We start from the raw sequence: 21,811 nt of genomic DNA, 5'->3' as shown, positions 1-21,811 counted from the left end.
ATGGAAGCAAAGACTGTGCATAAAGTATTGCAACAGGATGTAACATCAATATATTGAAGCCAAGGAGATGCACTGTAACTTTTACTAGATGCAACTCTCAAAAGCTCAGTAAAAATACTGTTGCTGCTTTTGCTTCTTTTTAAAAGGAAGTATGGGAGTGTAGTGGTGGGAAGATGAATATTGACTGTTCATTCAAACATGAGAATGTCCAAGACCGGGGAAGTTGTATGTGAGAAGTTCAAGACACATCCCAAGAGGTGAATTCACTCCATATGATTTAACATCACCCATAAAACATCATTAAGCTCATCAGTATGAGCATGTGAGGGTTTTGCTAGATCAGTTAGCTGGCTATTTTCCTGCTATGAGCTAGCACGGGACTCCACTTTCGGAAGAGAATCTCTCCAGAGAGGACATCTGCTATGGAAGAATTGCATCCAGATGCTGAGGAACATGCAAATGAAGTGCTGGCCTGAATCTTGGGCCTCAGAGACCAGGGATTTAGTAATAAGACCAGGCTGCCTGTTTTTGCCTCTGGGTTGACTGCGGGGGAGAATATGCTGCTACTGCTGTAAGAATTTTTACCTGGCAACATTGGATGGAAAAGTGAAACTTTTTGCCTGGTACTTGGGGGTTGCGGCGGGACAAGCACTTGACTCTTGGCTATCAGCATCTGATTAGCAAGGATTACATTTGCTCAGTGGTCAGTTTCACTACGTGAAAGCTCAGTCCTGTAGCTTTTGCTAAAAAACAGTGTATAACTGCTGCCTGCAATATGTTTATTGTGCTGTTTTATACTGTTTCTACATAGTTTTATTATTGCTAGCCATTCTTTTCACTCTTTGGAGAGGGAGGTCAGGATATAAATTAGAAATATATAATTAATAGTAATAATACCAGCAGATTAAACTATTAATGGGATGATAAAAACAGCACATGTGGTAAATTTAAAGAGAAAACCAATTCACCGATGCAGCATGTTAATTTTAACACCACTCCTTCTACTAGTCAACCCAGTGGAAAGTGTGACAACAGAAATGGTGCTGTATGTGACCACATATTTTGAATTGTCCTTACACTGCTTCACACCAAATGTAAAGTTTTATTTGTAAAAGAATGTGCTCCTGTTACCATTGATTAAAACAGAAAAAGTAAGTCTACTGTGTTAATGCAATGCTGCTCTCTACTGGTTGGAATGAGTCCTGACACTGAGCTTCTAAAAAAAAAAACACCCACACTTCATTCAGTGTTAAAAATGTTATTTATTTAAAATAAATGAGCAGATGTACTAGTAATGATGTGCAGTACTAGTAATTATGGATTTAAAAGTTTGACAAACTTTGGCCCAACACTGGGAAATAGAGAAACAATAAAAGAAACATGAATACCTGTATTGCCAAATAATTCATTAGGCCAAAATGAAAAATCTTTATATGAGACAATTAAGACTTCACAGCCCAGTAATGCCACACATTCCAGAATCATGATTAAACAAAACAAACTGGATTAAAGTAACTAAGTGCTAGCAGAAGCCCATACAAGGATCTCCACTAGTGCAATGGGGTTTCCCCACGACACGTCATATACCCCTACCTAAAAAATAGCTTGGAGTGGTCAGGAGAACACAAAAGAACAGCAAGGTGGGAGGAGAGGGAAGAGGGTTCCATCAAGCAAGTACAGTAGTACTATGTTGCTGTGTGTTGAATTTTATGTCCCATCTCTTGCACGTTTAATTCCAAATTATCCCTTTTAAAGTAATGACAGACTGGTGCAACAAAAGTCCAAAATTCCTCAAGCCAGAACTCACCCAATATCCATACAAAACAACACTGATTTAAAGGATTAAATCAATCCCAATTTGGAGTAGCCAGTAGGATTTTCACTGTACAGTATTGCTATACTATATAGAAGTTACACAGAATTCAACCCAGTATATATACTTGTGGGTGGCATTCAATCAAAGTCGAAAGTTAGAACCCCCCCCCCCGAAGTCAGCTCTATGATCTATTTCATATACAGTATACATTAGCTGTCCTAGAATTTACTTGGCAGTCCTAGGATTTATTTGCAGTTTCATAATATGAGTATATATTTAAAGTAGATATTGTAATTAAACGAGCAGATTAAATTAATTTGGATAGGCAGGTTTTTTTAAAAAAAATAAGAAACAGCAGAAAGAGGGGAAAGGAAGTCAAACTTTGAAATGTTAAATTTACTGTAAAACTAATGAAATGCATAAACTTGAAAAGTATAAATACTTTTTTTAGAAAAGGGGGTTTACTTCTCCCTAATTGTACTACAGTATTTCTATCTTAAAACTAGGTTTTTAAGAGAAAGAGCTGAGCTCTCGATGCCCGCGCCCCCTGTTCTAGGGCGAGCAGCAGCGCACCTCTGAGGTAAAGCCAAAACACAAAACTTCTCCCGACGGTGCGACGCTGTTTCCTCAACTCGTTTTTACGAATGGCTCGAAGCCACGCCCACACAGGTTCGTCGCGCGGCCAGAGAATCCTCCGTGCCCCGCCTACTTCTGAACGGACAATACGGTACAGTATCCCCCTCCCCGCCGCCAAACAGTCACGTGACCGTCAGCGAGGCAGGAGGACCACACACAAGTGAGGTTGGGCGGAGGAGACTTTAAAGATAGTTCGGCCGCTCTGGATCTCTCTCTCCCGGCGAGGAAAACAAAACGGCATATGATCGGCACTCCAATTCGACCAATTGAAAGCCTCGAGCGGGCGGAGAGGCGGGACGAAGAAGGGAACCAATGAGAGAGCAGTTGTGAAGGGGGAAGCTGGAGGAAGTGCTGAGTCGAAGTACCTTAAAGCTTCCGAGTGAACAGGCAGCGGGAGGGCGGGGGGGAGAGGCAGAGAGTCCTTGCCACGTCGTTGCTGGAGGTGTCTGGAACCTTGAAGATCAAAGATTAGGTGGGATATGTGTGCGCGCGCATGTAGTCGCTAGCAGAGGGAGGAGCGGGGAGGAGGAGGAGCAGAAGCAGAAGCGGAGCAAGAGCGGCAGGAGCAACTCCTTGACCACCTCCAGAGTTTCGAGGGAAACGTAGCTGGAAGGAGAGAGGCTGCTGACGGCGGCTGCTTGAGGCTGGTAGGTCAGAGTCCAGGGGGAGCGGGAAGTTATGGGTCTTTGCTTCCCAACTTGAAGCGGGGAGGGCAGAGGCGCCGTGTGGTGCCGAGTTTGTGGACTTCCCAGAGGCACCTGGTTGGCTGCTACGGCCCCTCCGACACAAATATACTGTTTTTTCTCCTCTGACTTTAGCTGTGGGTTAATGTTTTTGTTGGGTAGGAGAGCCTTTCTTCCTCTTAAGGAGACCCTTGACTTAATCCAGCCATAAAAATAATAAATGTAGTCTGACTTGTATAAAAATAAACAACTTCCATTAAAGCCGGTATAGAAACAATTTCCATGAAAGTCGGCGTAACAACACAATTGCAACACAAGGCTGATAATTCTAAGACTAAACTAACCAGTAGTCGGAATATCCAATGCCTACATCCTAGCAGAAATCTTGTAATGGTTTTCGCTTGCTGTCTTAAATGCATGAGAGAGGAAGTTGGATGAATGTTATAGTGCAGCGGCTAGGATCCAGAGAGTTGCTTTATTGGAGTTCTGGTTTTACTGCTAGCCCGGTGGACTTATTTTGCTGGGTTTTTTTTTTTTTTTAAGTTGAAGAACACATGTTGTATGTATCACAAACTACTTTTGAAATAATCTCCCCAAAGAATCCTGGGGCAGCTACAATTCTTAGTAGCCTTTAACACGCTACAGTTCCCAGGATTCTTTGGGGGGAAAGCCATGTGCTTTCTTTCGGGGTGTAAGATGTGTCCGTGAACACAGAATTTAAAGAAGCTGAATTGAGGTGTTATTTGTGTAGAGCTCTTCAAAACAGCTGGAAGTTGTGTTGTACAGTGTGCACAGAATGAAAAGAAACTGTTGGCGAGGCAGAATTTGCTGGCGAGACAATCGAAGGCCAGGTCCCAATCAGTCTTGGAGGATACGCCACCGCTGGACTTCTTTAGCAAGGCTAGGGTAGGTGATGATACTTTCATATTTTTAAGGATTAATGCTTTAAATAGAATGGATATTTACAGTGAAAGTCCATGCTTAAGTATTGGCTCAATAGTTGCCTTGCTGCACATCGGTGTTGGTGTCAGTCTGAGGAAGCAGAAAAACTGAAACGTACTTTTTTCATGCACTTTCTACAGTGGTTTACAGAAATACTGTATGCAGATAGTTAAGAAAAGTAATAATATGCAGACAATTAAAAATATTTCCTGCAATTTTAAATTTTATGTGATTTCAATATGTACATATAATTGCTGTAAACCACTTTTATGGTTTTTATGAATTTGAAGTATACGAGTATTTTTTATAAAATAAAATATATAAACAGTGAAGTGTTTTGGCCCTTGAGCCTTATCTAAGAAGGTCCTTAGCATTTTAATTTACTGTACCATAATTTTTTGTTCACAGCCACCAGGCCTTATGTGATATATGCTTTTTAGATGAAAATGGGTAATATTTTGACTGCCCCTATTAAAACAGATAGCAAACTAACTAATGTTTGTGTGGATGTCACTCCGAGTCAATAGTAAATTATCTAAAGTATGTATGTTGCTCTGGATAACTGTAGAAAATTACCCTGTTTCTCCAAAAATAAGACGTAGCCATAGAATAAGCCATAGCAGGATTTTTAAGCATTCAAGCAATATAAGCCATACCCTGAAAATAAGACATAGTGATAGGCGCAGCAGCAATGCCGGTCGCGGCAGGAGGAAAAAAAAGACACCCCCTGAAAATAAGCCATAGTGTGTTTTTTTGAGGAAAAATAAATATAAGACAGTGTCTTATTTCCGTAGAAACATGAGTAGGTAATCTGTCTATAAACTGCATACACACAGTAAAATTGATTACTATATTGGAATAGACCAAGGGACTTAACGTTTGGTTATTGTAAGCAGTCTTGTAGGAGGACTTGGAAGTGAAAGATCCAGGGGGATATTGGACAAGGTGGAATTTGAGAATTATATTGAGAGGCGGGGCATTTTTCCAATGAGGGAGGGAAAAGAAATGTAATAGAGGGAGAGAGAGGGGGGACATGTTCCCTTTTCTTATTCCATTCTCTTCCTCAGCGCCCCCCAACAAAACTGAGTTCCCCAATAGAACTCTGAAGTAGGTGGCTTTATATTGCTCAGGATAATGACGTTTCTTGAAATTATTCTCCTGCTTCTTTATTCACTCTTAACCTTTTCGCTGATCGTTAATTCAGTATTTTTACCATGGGCGTACCCAGGATCAAAACTAGGGGGGGCAAGGGGAGGGGCCAAGGCACGGAAGGGGAGGGGCCACAAAGTGGGCGGGAACGGCGAACAGCGTTCCCGCCTGCCGCGCCGCGCTCTCTGGTTCCCCGCCACGCTTGGCCTTGCCAGAGGGCGCGACGGGGAGCTGGAGGGAGGGCGCAGCGCGGCGGGCGGGAACGGCGAACTTGCGCTCCGCCAGGCTGTGCCCCTCCCTAGAAGCAGGGCTGGTGGGCGGAGGCGGAGCCCAGCCCAGCGGAGCGCGAGTTCGGCGTTCCCGCCCACCGCGCCGCACTCCCTGGTTCCCCGCCGCGCTTGGCCTTGCCTGAGGGCGCGCCGGGGAGCTGGAGGGAGGGTGCGGCGCGGCGTGGCGCGGCGGGAATGGCGAACTCGCGCTCCGCCAGGCTGTGCTCCGCCTCTGCCCACCAGCCCTGCTTCTAGAGTAGGGCAGCTGCCCTAACTTGCCCCGTGGTGGGTACGCCCTTGATTTTTACTTGTTTATTATTTAACCCACCAAATATTTCATGGAATCTTTCTTTCTTACCCATCTCCTTCTTACAGGTCTAGAGAAGAACCACCAGAGGACCCAGACACTAGCCAAGATGAATCTCCCTCTACATCATCTGATCTATTCCAGAACTTTCCACCACCTGGTAAGAAATTTACCAAGAAAGCTCCCACTGCTTTCATGAGTTTGAGAACTTTGATATGTATCGTCACTCAACTTTTCAAAGGATGTCTGCCGCCTGTGTCTAAGGAATATTTGAATCAGTTGAAAAATATTGACAAGTTAAATTGACAAATGGAAAGTAGCGGCTTTCTTGAAGTCAAATCTTTGTTGAAATGATAAATATATAAACATGTTTTCAAACATAATTCACATTAATGAGTATTTCAAGTCCTTGCCACACCATATTTATCAATACAGGTTTCTTTAGGATGCTTCTGCCAGACATGTTGCCAACTTCAGCAACTGAGAGTGAGGTTTCCATCTTCGTTTCTGTACATAAGAACTGGCCTGCTGCATCAACCTGCATGATTGACAAATAATTCCATGACTAAATTCATAGGGTTCATATGCTGTTTAAAGATTCTCAGATTCTAGCAATGTCAACAGGGATGAGTGGAGGGCAACTGCCATATCTGGTTAGATAGAAATCAGATACATCCGTCCAGAGCAACATCTTGGAAAGTAAAGCTGAGAATAACACATGTTTATATTGTAAAAGGAGATAACTTCCCTGAAGCCTTTTGTAGACGGCCAGTATAATGTGCTAAGAAAGTTGTGTGCAAAGTTAAAGTAATCTTAAAGAATGACTATGCTGCCTCTATTCCACTTGCTGAATGCAGTAACTTTTATTTGCTGCTTTCATTATAAGTAGCCCGGGTGGATTTAAAATAATAATAATAGTAATAATAATAATTTGATTTTTAATATTTAAATTGGATTTTTTAAAATAAAATGCTTTTGGGGGGGAAATCTTTCTAAAGATAGTTTTCTAATAAGGATTTGTTTTTAATTATGTAGCATGAGTCTTTATAAGCAGTGTTTAATTTTTTTGGTAAATGAATTCCATTAATCCATTCACAATGTCATGCTCTTCCAGAGGTTTCTGTAAGATTATTTGGGGCAGTTTTTCTAATGAAAAGATATTATCACAGATGCTTGTTTTTGCAGCTCTCAAAAGTGTGAATTTGTGTCTGCAGAGATAACATGCCTTTTCTTCACAGGAAAAATGTTATAAAATAAACATACAGAGTTGAGGGAAAAACCTTATATACACAGAACCAACCCCTTACCTCTTAAATGTGAAGTTCCAAGAGGTTTAATGAATTGATTGTTTGGTGTAGAATATATCTGCACAAGTAGCTAAGTGTGAAGCTATAAAAATGAAAGTGCAACCTTGTGAGCAGAATACTCCACAAGTCTTGGGATCTTTGTGTAATAATTGTGCAAGTCAGTTGTTTAACCACATCAGTTAACAAACATGGATACATATGCTATAATGTTGCTGTTTTACCGGTAGTTAAACAATTTTTAAAAATTGTTATTAAGGAAATGGTTATTTTTCTCCTTCCAATAAAGTACAGCAGAAAAGTTAACTTATTAAATCTCACAATAGTTTCATAATTATGTATTTCTAATAGTATAACCTAATCAGTAATTTTTGATATAACCGTAAAAACTACTCTGAAATTTATTATTCCAAAAATGAAACATTCATCTGGTTGTAAATATTAAGATTATACCAGCAAGAATGAGTCTTTCTGTAAAAAGATTATTTAAATCAAGTCTTTTTTAAAAAAATATTGAATGTATTTGATTAGACGTTCATACAAACATTAATTCACATACACTTGCAACCATAATAACAACAACAAAAGAAAAAAAGGATAAGAAAAACAAAAGAAAAAAATTAAGGTAAGAAAGAAGTACATCAAATAGGTGGATGATAATACACCTTTGTGACTTCCCTCCACCAGTGCTCGTCATTTTTTCATTCACGTTCTTATACATTGCAAATAGTGTATCACTACATTATTTCTTTTAGTATTCCATTACATTATCAAGACAACTTTATGAGATTAGTCTAAACATATCAGCATATCCTCTTAGAGCATATCCTTAAACATATCCTTAGAGCAGTGTTTACTCATGTACTCTTCGAACCATAACCATTGTGACCTTAATTTCTGATGTGTTTGATATCTTATTGCCGCAGTTAATTTTGCCAGTTCTATAAATTCTGTTAATTTATATAGCCAGTCCTCTTTTGTGGATATATAATTTCCTTTCCGCTTCTTTGCAAGGAGTAACTTGGCTGCCGCAGTTGCATAAAAGAATAATTTTTTCCTGTCTTGTGGTATCTCACCTACTATACTCAGTAAGAATGACTCAGGTTTTTTTTCCTAAAGATATCCTGAGCATCTTTTTTAGTTCCTTGTGGATGCATCCATCCTATTTAAATCAAGTCTTACTGACTAGTGATTTAAATCATGATTTAAATCAGGCATCCCCAAACTGCGGCCCTCCAGATGTTTTGGCCTACAACTCCCATGATCCCTAGCTAACAGGACCAGTAGTCAGGGATGATGGGAATTGTAGTCCAAAACATCTGGAGGGCCGAAGTTTGGGGATGCCTGATTTAAATCGATTTGATTTACTGTAAATCAAATCCACCCTGTAAGTTGCTACAGTTGTCCTTTGCACTGAGTTTTTATATTTTTGTAAGAAAACTACCAACTACTTCCTTGCGTTAAACTGCAATGATGGATTATTTTTCCGACCACAGAAAGTAATTGTATAAAGTCCTACAAATGTTTGTCCATTGTTATGCAGTGTAATCTATGGGGAAGATGGAAGAGGGTTCTGCTAACAGTGTTTGATTTCTTTTTAAGAATTGCCAGGATTTTACTACGATGCTGAAAAGAACCGCTACTTTCGTTTGCTTCCTGGGCATAACAACTGCAACCCTCTCACCAATGAGAGTATTCAGCACAAAAAGATGGAGAGTCAAAGGCTAAAGCTCTTGGAGGAGGAGGAGAAATGCATGAAGGTGAGCTGTTGCACTTAATCATTCTTTTAAATTAGGTTCACTTAACGTGTAAGGTCATTGGCATCAGCTGCTTTAAGGGTATGTAATTCTATGCCGGATTCTGGTTTCTGATTTAAGTTTGCACATTTCTCTTATGTATGAAAATCTTATTGTTCAAGCTTTAATTCATAAATTGAAAGCTTACATTATTCATAGAACAAGATTATGTGAAGTCCACACATTTGCTCAATGTAAGAGTGACAATTGTACATGAAGAGTTCATGGAGTTGTATTCAGTGAAGTCATTGGACGAACAACTTCCAGTGGTGCAATTGAACTTCCTACCCTTTGTCCTTCTGAAAGTCCCCCCGCCCGCCCCCCAAAAAACTGCTCTGGGAGTTCCCCCATTCTTCCAGGGCAGAATGGTGTTTGTGCGTGCTCAAGCACACATGCGAAGGTTGAGAAATTCTGTTGTGTGATAGTTCTACTTATGGTTTTGTTGGATTCAGCCCATGATTTTTTTAAGCACAAGGAAAATGATTGTGCACTTTCACCATTTTTAAACAGAAAACATCCAGGATTGGGCTGAACTCTTCAATCATTTTACGCAAGAGGCAGTTAGGTTTGCCTAGCTCTATCAACTATCGCAGGTAAGATGATTTAACGTTCCTTTTATGTTACAAAGCTCTTTCTCTTAAGCTCTGTGGAAAAGGAGAACTTCTCTAACAGACCAGAGTGACTACAAGGTGCCCAATTACTGAATATACATTGTTGCTTATGGGTTTATTTGTATCAGATTCTACAGTATGTGGAGGATGAATCTACAACATGCCTTTCACATTTATTTGGTTTGCAGCCTACCTAAAACCTCTTTTGCTTGATTTGGTGGAAGAGATAGTTATTAAAGTACTTTTTTGATCAAATGGTAATCTTTCTCTGCTCATAGTATTTTAAAACAAAATAAAAAAAATCCTTCCAGTAGCACCTTAGAAACCAACTAAGTTTGTCATTGGTATGAGTTTTTGTGTGCATGCACACTTCACGAAAGCTCATACCAATGACAAACTTAGTTGGTCTCTAAGGTGCTACTGGAAGGAATTTTTTTATTTTGTTTCAACTACATCAGACCAACATGGCTACCTACCTGTAACTAGTATTTTAAAAATAATGTGTAGTTCTTGTTTATATTATATGTTACTTGTACTCAATTTTTATCCCGTCCTTCCTCCCAAAGGGCAGCCTTTATTAGACTAGATTTTATTTTAGCTAAACAGTCTTAATTGTTGCTGTCACTGAGGTGATATCCAACTAACTCACTTAGTAAATGCATTTGCGCGATTCACCTTACAAACCCCACCACTATGCAAGGGCTTCCACTTGCATAATGGGGCTTTCCCTCATCTCTCCTCCCACCACGGTATGCAACCTGAAATTTTTTAGGTTTCTATTCCTCTCACTGTGCAGGTCACATGCCTGTGTTATGCATTCCAGCAAAGATGGTTGGAATCACGGGAGTGGATGTTTGCTGTATTCTGTTTCTGTTTGTTTTTTCTTTTTCGGACTTCTCTCAGCAAGAGGAGACACGTTTTGTTTTGTTCTGCCCTACGCTTAATAAAGTAGCTTTTAGTACACAACCTCAGCCTGGCTCCGACTGCGTTTTATCTCTGCTGGACTCTGAATATGTACTCAGTGTCTCCAAGACATAGGTCGTAATAAATCATCGGCAAGGGCTGTCGAACTCCCTAGAGCTGCACGCTGAACACTGATGGGAGAGATGGGCTGGATTCGCTCCTGCATTATGCCTGTGGATTGTTCCTGCCCCTGTCTGACCCGACTGGTGGGGAGGTGGAGGTGAACCCCCAGAGCAGTGCAGTGGGGGAGGGGGATCGATCCATCTGGCAAGTTGATAGGGGAGGAACCACCTATTCAAATCGGCAGGCTTAAGTCTCCTTTGAGTATGGTGAATACTGGATATCTATGGAATTTCATTGATGTTGATAGGCAATACACTGCAATTTATTCTCCCACCCCAACCCCCCCCCCCACTGTTGGACTCTGCACTGGAAATGATAGGTTTGGGAACATTTGGGTACAATCCTATGGCTAGTTGGTGGGAAATATGAAGGCATTTTAACCACCCATCTATTAATGCCTTGTCAGACTCCACTGGCAGAATAGAAGGGAGTACAGAGTGCAGTCCTTCCATTACCACGTGCAAAATATTTTTTAAAATACTTTTGTTTTCATTTCCCTCCTGTTGGAAACAAGGGGACGGAGACATTTAAAGTTCAGAAGTGTATGTAAATCTCCGAGTTTTGGAATGTTATCAGGAAACCAGGAGGGCTTTGGACCCAAGCAGCTTCCTAGAATGTCCCCACCCTTTTGACCCCTGCAGAGGTGTCAGAGGAAGCTGGTGCCATTGGAGAAGGATGCTCCGACACTGGTTCTCCCTGACCCAGAGTTCTGTTTGTTACGTAGGAGGGTTAGATCCGATCTGTCCTATGACTGCTGCTACACCATCTCCAGAGGCCTCAGGACAGCACTCTTAATTTATCTGATCATTCTAAAACAACACTTGAATGTTAGCACTGACACTGGCTCTCATACTGGTTTTGGCTTTGTTGACGTTAAATGCCAGTTTCTTGGTTGTTCTCTTTTCCTCGTTCTTACGTAGGTCAATCCATGAATTAAAAGTGAATTGCATGCAGAGAAGGAAATTAGAAATTGAGAGCCCAGATTCCTCTGTTTCTGGAAGCAACAATTTTAAATTGATAATGGTAAGTTGGACGTGTTTTTGTTGTTGCTGTTTTACTTTATGTTAGGACAGTCATTTATCTTGGTATTAAGGTTGCAATGTGATCTTACAGCAAGAATGATCTCTTCCAGATGCATCCATGGGTACTTTTAGAAATTCATCTGCCATTTATTTGGAAGAATGGCAGCTACTAGCTGGATCAGGGGTAGGCAACCTAAGGCCTGTGGGCCGGATGCGGCCCAATCGCCTTCTCAATCCGGCCCGCAGACGGTCTGGGAATCAGCGTGTTTTTACATGAGCAGAATGTGTCCTTTTATTTAACATGCATCTCTGGGTTATTTGTGTGGCATAGGAATTTGTTCATATTTTCTTCCAAAATATAGTCCGGCCCACCACATGGTCTGAGGGACGGGACGGCTGAAAAAGGTTGCTGGCCCCTGAGCTGGATCTTGGGGCAGGGTGGGTGGCAGGGGGGCATTTGGCAACTTGATAATCTTTCTGTAATATTTTGAGATGAGCTTGCTATTTTCTTCATTAGTGGAAAAGCCCTCCTTGGAAAAAAAGTAACCCCTCAGCAATTCACACCTTGCTTTTGCAGGCGGACAGTGCCTCTGAAAGAATATTCACTGTGAATGATGTAGAGCACGGAGGATGTAAATGTGGTATTGTCAACCTCAGTGGTTTGGGGAAGAATACTCTTTCTGTGGAAATGTATGACAACCTGTATTTTACAAACCGCAAGGTACTGCTCTGTCCTTCTTTCAAGTTTAGAATTTATTTATTCTCTTTAACCCTTACAATTGAGACTAAGCAGAAATGTGGAGCACTTAAGTAGATTTCTGAATATTAGTTGCTAGGGAGCAACACATGGAGAGGACCATTTTACTTGGGTTCTGCTTATGGACTTTCCATAGCCATCTGATTTGATCACTATGGGACATGGGATGTTGAACTAGATAAGCCTCTGGTCTCATAAGCTGGTCTGCTCTTGCGTGAGAACCTAGCCACAGTTATTTGTGTTCCAGGTTAGATTATTGTAACTCATGTGGTTTGAATAAGGAAACTCTCTTCAGAATTCAGTTGCAAGACTGCTAAACCAAGACCAGACATTGGGAACATGTTTCATCTCTGCTTAAACAAGTTTTTGAAGGGTGCAATATCAGTCCTTATAACCATAGAGATGAGACCCTTTCCCAAAGATTGCAGTTCAGTTTACAGTCTAAAAATACAACGTTAAAAAAAGAGAAACAATTGCACACATCCCCCACAAACACACTTTTAAAAGGCCATAAATTGTTTAATAGCCAAAGGCCTGGTTAAAGAGCTATGCCACTCTGTATGAAATCTATGAATTCTCATTTATTAAGTGGATTGTGTTCAGTCTGAAATAATTGCCAGCTTCCTATTCATTTTCAGGGGGCGGGGGGAGCAGGGTTATACTTTCATCACTAGCCTGTTCAGTTAATCTATCTGCATTCATATATCCTTGTTCCAATAGGCATTTTCTGTGTTTTTGTTTATTTTCAAGGTGAATTCTGTGTGTTGGGCCTCACTAAGTCATCCGGATTCCCATGTGTTATATCCTTTTTATAAAAACTGAAATGCTATTGACTGTCTGGCTCCAAAGCACCCTCTCCGATTGCATGGAGCCCGGACGGCCCCATAGTTTCCCCTGGAGCTGAGGATGATAAAACAATCGCTGACACGGCTAGAGCACTGGTGGCTGAAAACTCATTCCGAGTGAGACCGAACACTGGTTAGAGCTCAATGTTGAGCCTACCAAGTGGTGATAGCGACGACAAAGAGGACCTTCTTCACCTCTATTGGATCTGCAGAGAACAGCAGGTGGTTTGCAATCTAGCCGAACCACCTTCACCATCAGGGCCTGGTGACTATCTCAATATCTCCTGCAATGATCTTTGCAGATAGTTGCTCAGATTCAGAAGGAGGTAGGCTCCGCAGTGGGAGTCAGGCAGGGGTGGAAGAGTGTTAGGGTCCTATCTGGTCATGTTGCATGGGATCAGTTCCAATCTATTACCTCTGAGGATGTGGACAGGCTGCTTGGAGAAGTGAAACCAGCCACCTGTCTCCTTGATCATAAAAGCGAGCCAGCAAGGGCTGGGCGATGGGCTCCACGGGGTGGTTAATGCTTCCCTCTGTGAGGGAGCCTTCCCAGACCCGCTGAAAGTGGCGGTTATTAAACCGCTTCTTAAAAAACATCTTTGGACCTGGCCAATATGGCCAACTATCGCCCAGTCTCAAATCTTCCATTTTCGGGCAAGGTGATTGAGCGGGTGGTTGCTGAACAACTCCAGGCACGCATGGAGGATGTGCACCATTTAGATCCCTCCCAAAAAACATGAAAATCATGTTCTCTTCAGTATGGCTCTAGAAAAATAAGTTTTCTGTTCTGGGGCTTTGAACTTAAATTAAGTAACACTACTGCAGTGTTTTTGTGGTTTGTGGTACAAAGAGGAGGAACATGACTTCAATCATTTATCTGTGATTTCCTTCGGTTTATTCTTAGCATCCGTGGTAAAAGTAGGGACCAGAGATTGGAGACTTTGGTTTAAATGGGGGTGGGGAACCCTGTAAGTTAACACTTTTATCTATGATGCTTTCTTGATAGTGCATGTTGTACATCTTGAAATGCTCTGAAATCTCCTGTTTTCTAGTGAAATATTTATTAGTGCAATTGTGGCAGAGGGAGATCTGCTTCTTGGGCTGATTTAAAGTGACATATTCTGTTCCTGCGAGAGCTGTCTATATTGTCTCTTTAATATCCTTAACTACCTCCATCAAGCTGTACCTCATGGGCATTGCAGAAACTCTCGGCTGTGCCAGCCTGCTTCCAGCATCTTTGTTCAATAACTCTAATGCAGGTAGTGTATATCTGTTGGGTGAAGTCGTAGGCATGTAGAGATGCTATATGAGACATGTAGAGATGCTATATGAGACATACCAGTTTTACAGTTCCCAAGTATGATTTTTCTCAGTGTTATAAGAATGACACTGACATTGCCTTATGTCCAGGCCTCTGGATTTTGTTGGCTTAGTTTAGGTAACTAGTCAGCCTTCTCTCTGTTTTGCTCCCTTTATTGAACATGGTTTTTTTTTTAATTATGTCCGAAGCACATTGCTAATGTTCAACCACTGAAAGAGGCAAGCATATGCTTTGGGTAGAGGGCATACTTATAAAAGATGGGATTTGGGGGTGCATTGTGCAATTTATTCATCAGAATTCCTTCCTCAAAGCAGTTTGACTAAAGTAAATGGGACTGCTTTGGTCTAAGTGGATTGTGGCCTTGCTCCCTGGCAGGCATGCAAAGCAGGTGTTGGGTCGTCAGTTAAGCTGTTCAGTGTGGCAGAAACTCTTCAAGTGTTCTTTGCATTTGAATGTTTTGAAGATACAGTGGTGCGAATAATAAAAGATATGTACCCTATACCGTTTTTGGGAGACAAACCTGGTGCTGAGGATACTTTCCTAATGGCTTCTTCCTTTTTCTTTTTAGGAGACCAACCTGGAATGTTGTGCAGCTTCAAGATCTCCACAGCCTGGTCCTGTGCTTGGTGTCTGAATCCTCAGGCTGATAATTACTTTAGCACAGGTAAGGTGCAATACTTTACCACTTCCATTATGGAGCTATTTACTTGTCTGGTGCTTATATTTTGTTTCATCTTAGGTTTAAGTCAACAAGTCCATGTGACCAATGCAGTGACCGGTCATCGTCAAATATTTTCTATCAGCAGTGATGCTCTCGCACAGCAGTTTGCCACCCAGGTAGGACTTTTTGTACAACAAGCAGACCCAGACAGATCGTCCATGGCAATGATAGCCCTGAATTTCTGTGGTTAATGTTGTCACCACTCAACTTGAACAAGCTTTGAGGAGACAGTAAAGTTGTACTATGGAGTAGTGGATAGAGCACTCAACTTTGGTGCAGAAAACCTGGGTTCAGATCCTAGTCATTGAATTTGCCTAGTTTTCTTTGAGTGATATCATGTAGCTTATTTCAGATGGTTGTTGCTTGGATAAAATGGAGGTGGGAGAACAGCCCAGGTACTCAACCCCTCACTACCATGTTTCCCCTTTTTTAATACGTAGTTATAAAGTAAGCCATGGCAGGGTTTTTATGCATTCGCGAAATATAAGACATACCCCAAAAACAAGACATACCTTCTTGCTTTCCTTTAGAGCCTTGAGAGGCTTGAAACCAGTTGGGAGGGGGTGCATGAATTGAGCGTGTCACCAGGCGAGTCGCGCTGGGAGCCTCCCCGCTCTTCCCAGGACTTTTTTTCCACTTGGGCCGAGCGCCCGGACGGGGAAACCCCTCGGCGTTGGGAGCCCTGCTGGCCCCTTCCGCACCGCCGGAATGTTGTGGGGCCACATGGCCCGAAGCAGAGCGGCGGCGGGTGACAGGCGGCGGCAGGAGCTGCGCCGCCGAAACGTTCTGGGGCTGCATGGCCCAAGGCAGAGCGGCGGCGGGAGGCAGCGGGAAGTAAAGGGCAGAGCCGGGCAAAAGAGCACGACACTTGCGTGTTGGTTCGCCTGGTTCCCGCAGACCCCTTTCCGGCAGAAAAATGGCAGGGGCAACCGTGGTGGTGGCAGCGTTAGCGGCGCCAGGAGGAGGCGGTGGATGCCGTCCGAGGCAAGGTGCTGCTCTGCTCGCCGCCTGGCTCAGCTCGTTGCTGCGGGCGGCTTGTGTGAGTGGGTTTCTCGTGTCTGGGTCGGTGCGCCTGAAAGGGAAGGAGGGGAGCCAAGGAAGGAGAAAGCAGGGCGGGAGAAAAGCCTTTCCTCTTCGCTAAGCCCTGCCGACTCTGCCAGAACTCGGGTAGCGGGGGAAGCGGAGCGCTCGCGGGAGGCGAGTTGTCTGGGGCGTGTGAACGCGACGCTGTGGCGGGGCGGAGCGCTGTTTTATCGGTGCTGTTGGGTGTTGGCGGGGAATTCCAGGTCTCCCTGAGTTCCGCTCACAGCCCCTCCCTGCTCTCTCTCCGGTAAAAGGAAGAATGGGTGGGGGTGAGCTAACGTACGTGTCATGATGGTGGCGAGTGTACTTTTGAATCACTTTGCTGAAGAGCCCAGGGCGGAACAGAGACCAAGGAAGAGCAGGTCTCTCTCCCCCCCCCCCGGCACTCCGCCCTTTGGGTCTTTAGGTTTAGCTCTGCACAGATATAAATAAGGCTAACCCAGGCAAGAGGCGAAATCGCTGCGTCTCTTTCCTCTCTGCTGGTGCCGGGTAAAGCTCCCAAGACCTCGTGTTGTTGCCATTGTTTGGCTTTGGGTTTCCTGCCTTCATTTGTAGCCCTGCTTTCTTAAAGCAGTGTACAGTTCTTACTAGTCGTAAGGAGGTACTTACAGTAATAATAATAAAAAGACTTAAAATGTGGGAAACACGGTACCTAAGGAGGAGAGTTTGGGTACAAGTAGTAAGGCAGTGTTGAAATCCACTGAATTTGTTCCTTGGCTTTTATAGGCTCCAGTGCTGTATAATGGCTGCCGTTCAGGGGAGATTTTCAGCATTGATATCCGCCGACCCATCAATATAGGGCAAGGGTTGAAAACCCTCCGGCTGTTTCATGACTCTGCAGTCACATCTGTGAATCTTCTGAAGGATGAGCAGTACCTCCTGGCTGCAGACATGGCAGGCCAGGTAGAGATCCAGTTTGTATCACGAAATATTCCATGAATACTGTTTTTACTGCCTTGTCCCTAAGCATTCTGAGGATTTTCCTTTGATTAAGTGATGTGTTCGTTCTCTTCCTCTGTCCATTTACAGATAAAGCTCTGGGATCTGAGAAAACTAAAATGTGTGAAAGAATATCACGGTCATCACAATGAACATAGCATTCTGCCTTTGCATGTCAATGAGGAAGAAGGGCTTCTTACAGCAGGTAGGACACATGGTCATGCACAAAATGGAGTTTGCCTAAGGAATAGCTAAAGGCTGTTGAGACAAAGCTGTCTGTAGTTGTTTTTGACAAATGTTTTATATATCTCTAGGGCTGTGTAGTGAGAGCTTTTCCATTGTTGTTCAGCCACTGGATCCAGTGCAATTCACTCACAGTAACTGTACCAAGTCAAAATATTGGTGCATCTGCCTTAGTGTTGTCCACACTGGCAGCAGCTGACCAGTGTTTCAGACAGACTTTGTATAACCTATAAATAGAAAATAATGCTGTCCTGCATTTGAATTGTGAAGAAACCTTGATAGCTGACAGGAAACATGCCCAGGACTCCAAAAAATGTATTTAGTCTGCTGACCCAAATTTTCAGAACATTTCTCCTCTCTGGGAGATTCAGTTGCCCTTTCTTCCACATATATATTTCCTGGGCTTGTGTTTTGCTCTCCACAATTGGCTGAGATTTATCCTTGGCCTCTGATGTTGCTGGCCACCATCTCCGTAAAAATCGGTCCCATTCTCCTGGCTTAACTCTTGCAGCTGCAGCAAGCAGCTTTGCATGATTGAGGAGACAGGGAGAGGCTCACATGTAACAAGTATTTCATCAAATGGACGTAATGGGCTGTTAGGTGCTAGAATTTTTGTTTTTTCCTTCCTCAGTGGGCCAGGATTGTTATACACGAATTTGGAGTCTCCAAGACGCTCATTTGCTACGGACTATCCCTTCTCCACATCCATTTTCCACTGACTCCATCCCAAGTGTGGAGTTTTCGTCACATCTTGGAGGCTCCCGAGGGGTTCCCGGCTTGCTTATGGCTGTCAAGCAGGATCTCCATTATTTCTCCTATAAAACAGACGATCCATATTGCCTGCCTACCAAAGAAGCGGACCATTCCACTCCACCTTAGTGATGGAGAACAAAAATGTGGAGGCTGTCCGCCCTGCATATTGTTGTACGGAAATGGGCTATGGTTCTTTCCTTTTAACATTCTTTATTTTCTTATTTCGTGAACGCTTTCTCTTCAGTTTTCATATTTCAGAATATTGTGAATAAAGCCAACTGGTTATGGGAGCATTTAGTTGTTTTTGCGATTTTCAAACACAGTTCTTTGATTTCTATTGCATCTTCTCAGCTTCAGATGTTGAAGCTCATAGAAGAAAAAATTCAGTATACCTGCGTCCTCAGATGTGCCACTTTACAGTTTCCATGCTACATGCTTGCTCCTAATTGTTTACTTGGAGAGCTGATAGGTTTTATATAAGCACACAGAAATAGTAGAACAGTGCTGGCTATCGAGGAAGGGGGCTTTCATCAGCAGTGCAAGCAACCTGCAGGAATGTTGCCCATGCCATGCAGAATGGCTGCTGTTCTGGAAATCCTGGTTATACCTACCATTCTTGCTTCTGGGCTGAACATGCTTAGTTCCAGTTACTGAGCTTGCTGATTACTCAATACATTTTTCTTGCTTCTGTAATGTGCTAGGAATGCTTACCAAAAGCTATGCCATCTTGCAGAGTCTCTGGGGTGGGTCTGCTCATGTTCCCAACGTCCTAACAACTAGAATTTTCCAAGAGAGATTTCAAGTGACATAGATCAAGCACAACAAATACTTGCTTCCCAAAGTATGTTTCTAATTGATGGATAAGGGAACAAGTGTGTGCAGATTTATGCTAAACCTGACCTGTTCAGCACACCATCTTACGGTTTCTAAAATAAGTGGATTTAATTTTATTTTGACTGTTCTTCGGCAACTTTTGCTGAGATAACCATTTTGTGTTAAACTCAAATGTTTAAGAATTTAAATGAAAGTTGTTTGTTTGTTGCTGTTGCTGTTTTTAGAGATTCTGCATCTTCATCATTGCACTATGAAAATGTTTCTTAAAAAATAAAGGGAGACTGAAGTTCTCAGTGGATGGTGGATTTGGAGCTGCAGGTCCATTCCAGCACAATAACAAATGTTTTTGCAAAGTCTCTGGGAAAAGTGGTATGGTTTTTAAGACAACAGCAGCTGAAGGAGGAATTTAATTATTTTACTTGGAGTTCAGATACCAGCATGTCTGATGACACCTAATCCACAATAGCAGCTTGTAGTTCTAAAATGAGTAAGGAGCGAGAGACGGATGCCAAAGAGGGATGCTGCCAGCACCAGAGTAGAAATTGAGACTCTGTTGCCCACCTTTGGGGGCTTGGAAGACAGTTTTGGAAATATCAGCACAGCTTTTGCTGAGATAACTTAAGCGTCATTTTCAAAGGCTCCAAAAAGCCTACCAAAACTCAAAAGACAAGACTTTTGGGTTCTGAGTGTTCTCATTTGTGGTTTTAATGAGCGTTTGGAACAGGAAATGGCAGGTGTTTATGGCTTGCAGATATACAGTGGTGCCTCGACTTACGAATTTAATCCATTCCGAAGGCAACTTCGTAAGTCGAAAAATGCCATTGGAAACGCGATTTCCCATAGGAATACATTGAAAACAGAAAAATTCGTAAGTTGAAGCAACCCTATCTAAAACCGCCGCGGTTTTTTCCAGATGTCGAGACATTCATAAGCGCGCAACCATTACCCCCATTCGTAAGTCGAAAAATTCGGTTGTCGAGTCGTTCATAAGTCGAGGTACCACTGTATTTGATTTGAAGGTCTCCCAGCGGTGTGGATTTGAGCATACTCATTGAGTTTTCCCCTGGAGTAGCAAGTGGACTTAATGACATATTGTAGTTAGCATTTAAAAACAATATAAGACACTTGTTCCTAGACATAGGGTGAAAACCTTCCTTGCCAATGAGGATCAGCACAGTATTTCAGGACTGATCTGCTGAGCTGTTTCATTGAACAGTCCAGTTCATTTTCATTTAAGTGGGTCATTGAATCCTTAGGATACTTAGGTGTACAAATACCTACCTACTCAGTTGTCAAAACTGTAATTTCATACTACTAGCAACCACCACCTCAACCCCCTGGAGGAGGAGAATCTGGAATATGATGCTTACTGAATGAACTGTATAACTTGTGGCTTTGTTCATAAGCATAACCGAGAGTCTGTTCCATGTTCAAAATATTTTAAGAAGAAGAAGAGTTTGGATTTGATATCCCGCTTTATCACTACCCGAGGGAGTCTCAAAGCGGCTAACATTCTCGTTTCCCTTCCTCCCCCACAACAAACACTCTGTGAGGTGAGTGTTTTAAGACACTGTAGGCTTTTTTGACTGGTAGGAATAAATTAAATATTTTGGACTGGAGGTTCTGAATGGGCACCTTTAGTGGGCACCAAGTTCTCTCACCATTCCTTCTTTTTATTATTATTAATTGGGATTCCTTGGGGCTTGCTATTCCTTTCTGCAGAATGCCTCCACACCCCACGTAGACGTAAGACCTGGGTAGCCAGGGTTGAAATCCTGCCCTGGGCCAGTCACTGTCTTAGTCTAGCCTGCCTCACAAGGCTGTTGTGACAAAGATTATAGAGGGGGAGAAACCTTGAGCTCTGTAAAGGAACAGTGGACTATGCAGAATGAATAAATAAAAAATTTTTATAGGATTGGAAAGGAAGAGAGCATAGCAGGTGGAAGAAGCCTGTGCATTGCAGCCTCCTGCTACATTTCCAGCAAAGCACACCTGCTATTGCCTAGTAATTCTGAGGGACCAGGAGTGCTTTGCTTAGAGGTGGGGACAGGTATCTGCTTTTTTGAAAAAAGCTTTGGCCAGTTCTTGTGGTTGGCCTGGTTGTTTTGGCTCGTAAACCTCTCCAGATAGGATTCAAGCTGCTGCAGAACTGGCTCTTCCACAGAGTCCCAAGAGAACCACCAAGCTGTAACCTTGCCCCTTGAGAGGAATGCAACCCTATCCTGATAAGACACTACAGTCAAGACTCTCTGCTTGACCTTCCCAGTGGTTTCATGTAGAGAAATTATAAACGTGTCACCATACATCAATTAATGGAAGAATGGTGACTTGCAGTTACCTTTTTCAGAAGGGGAACAATATGATTGTTTTTACTGAATCTGTAAAACAGACTTTGATATTTCTCTTCTTACACATTAAATCTTTACATTAAATATATATATATAGCGAAGGCTGAATTCAAATACTTCATTGTAAACAAAAGAAGAAATGCTTCATTTTGGAACCAGTATCTAAGCCTGTTCCTCCATTTGCCAGCTGACTCAAAGCCTTGAATTTTATACCTTTTTTTAATATATGTTTTAGCATGGTTGCGTCATCTTACTTCAGCCAGAGCCCAGACTAAGAAACACACCCATGTGCTGGGTGAACCATGCACTGCGCCTTGTAGAATATATAAACCAGGAAAATCCCTGT

General features: G+C 42.5%; 1 protein-coding gene across 1 annotated transcript; it reads left to right on the top strand.

Annotated features, from left to right (window-relative positions):
* Positions 1-2,939: 2,939 nt before the first annotated feature.
* DCAF4 (DDB1 and CUL4 associated factor 4) lies at positions 2,940-18,573 on the top strand. The gene is made up of 14 exons (XM_035112956.2): positions 2,940-3,099; positions 3,887-4,041; positions 5,871-5,962; positions 8,709-8,866; positions 9,413-9,495; positions 11,520-11,622; positions 12,199-12,342; positions 13,129-13,178; positions 14,403-14,482; positions 15,113-15,208; positions 15,284-15,381; positions 17,075-17,251; positions 17,378-17,492; positions 18,162-18,573. The coding sequence occupies exons 2-14, from the start codon at positions 3,932-3,934 to the stop codon at positions 18,407-18,409; spliced, it is 1,554 nt and encodes a 517-aa protein (XP_034968847.2). The 5' UTR covers positions 2,940-3,099; positions 3,887-3,931; the 3' UTR covers positions 18,410-18,573.
* Positions 18,574-21,811: the final 3,238 nt, after the last annotated feature.

The sequence above is a fragment of the Zootoca vivipara genome, chromosome 1 (genome assembly GCF_963506605.1).
Source record: "Zootoca vivipara chromosome 1, rZooViv1.1, whole genome shotgun sequence".
NCBI lineage: Eukaryota > Metazoa > Chordata > Lepidosauria > Squamata > Lacertidae > Zootoca > Zootoca vivipara.
Note: the sequence above shows the minus strand (reverse complement) of the source record. Positions and strands in the feature narration are given on the sequence as shown.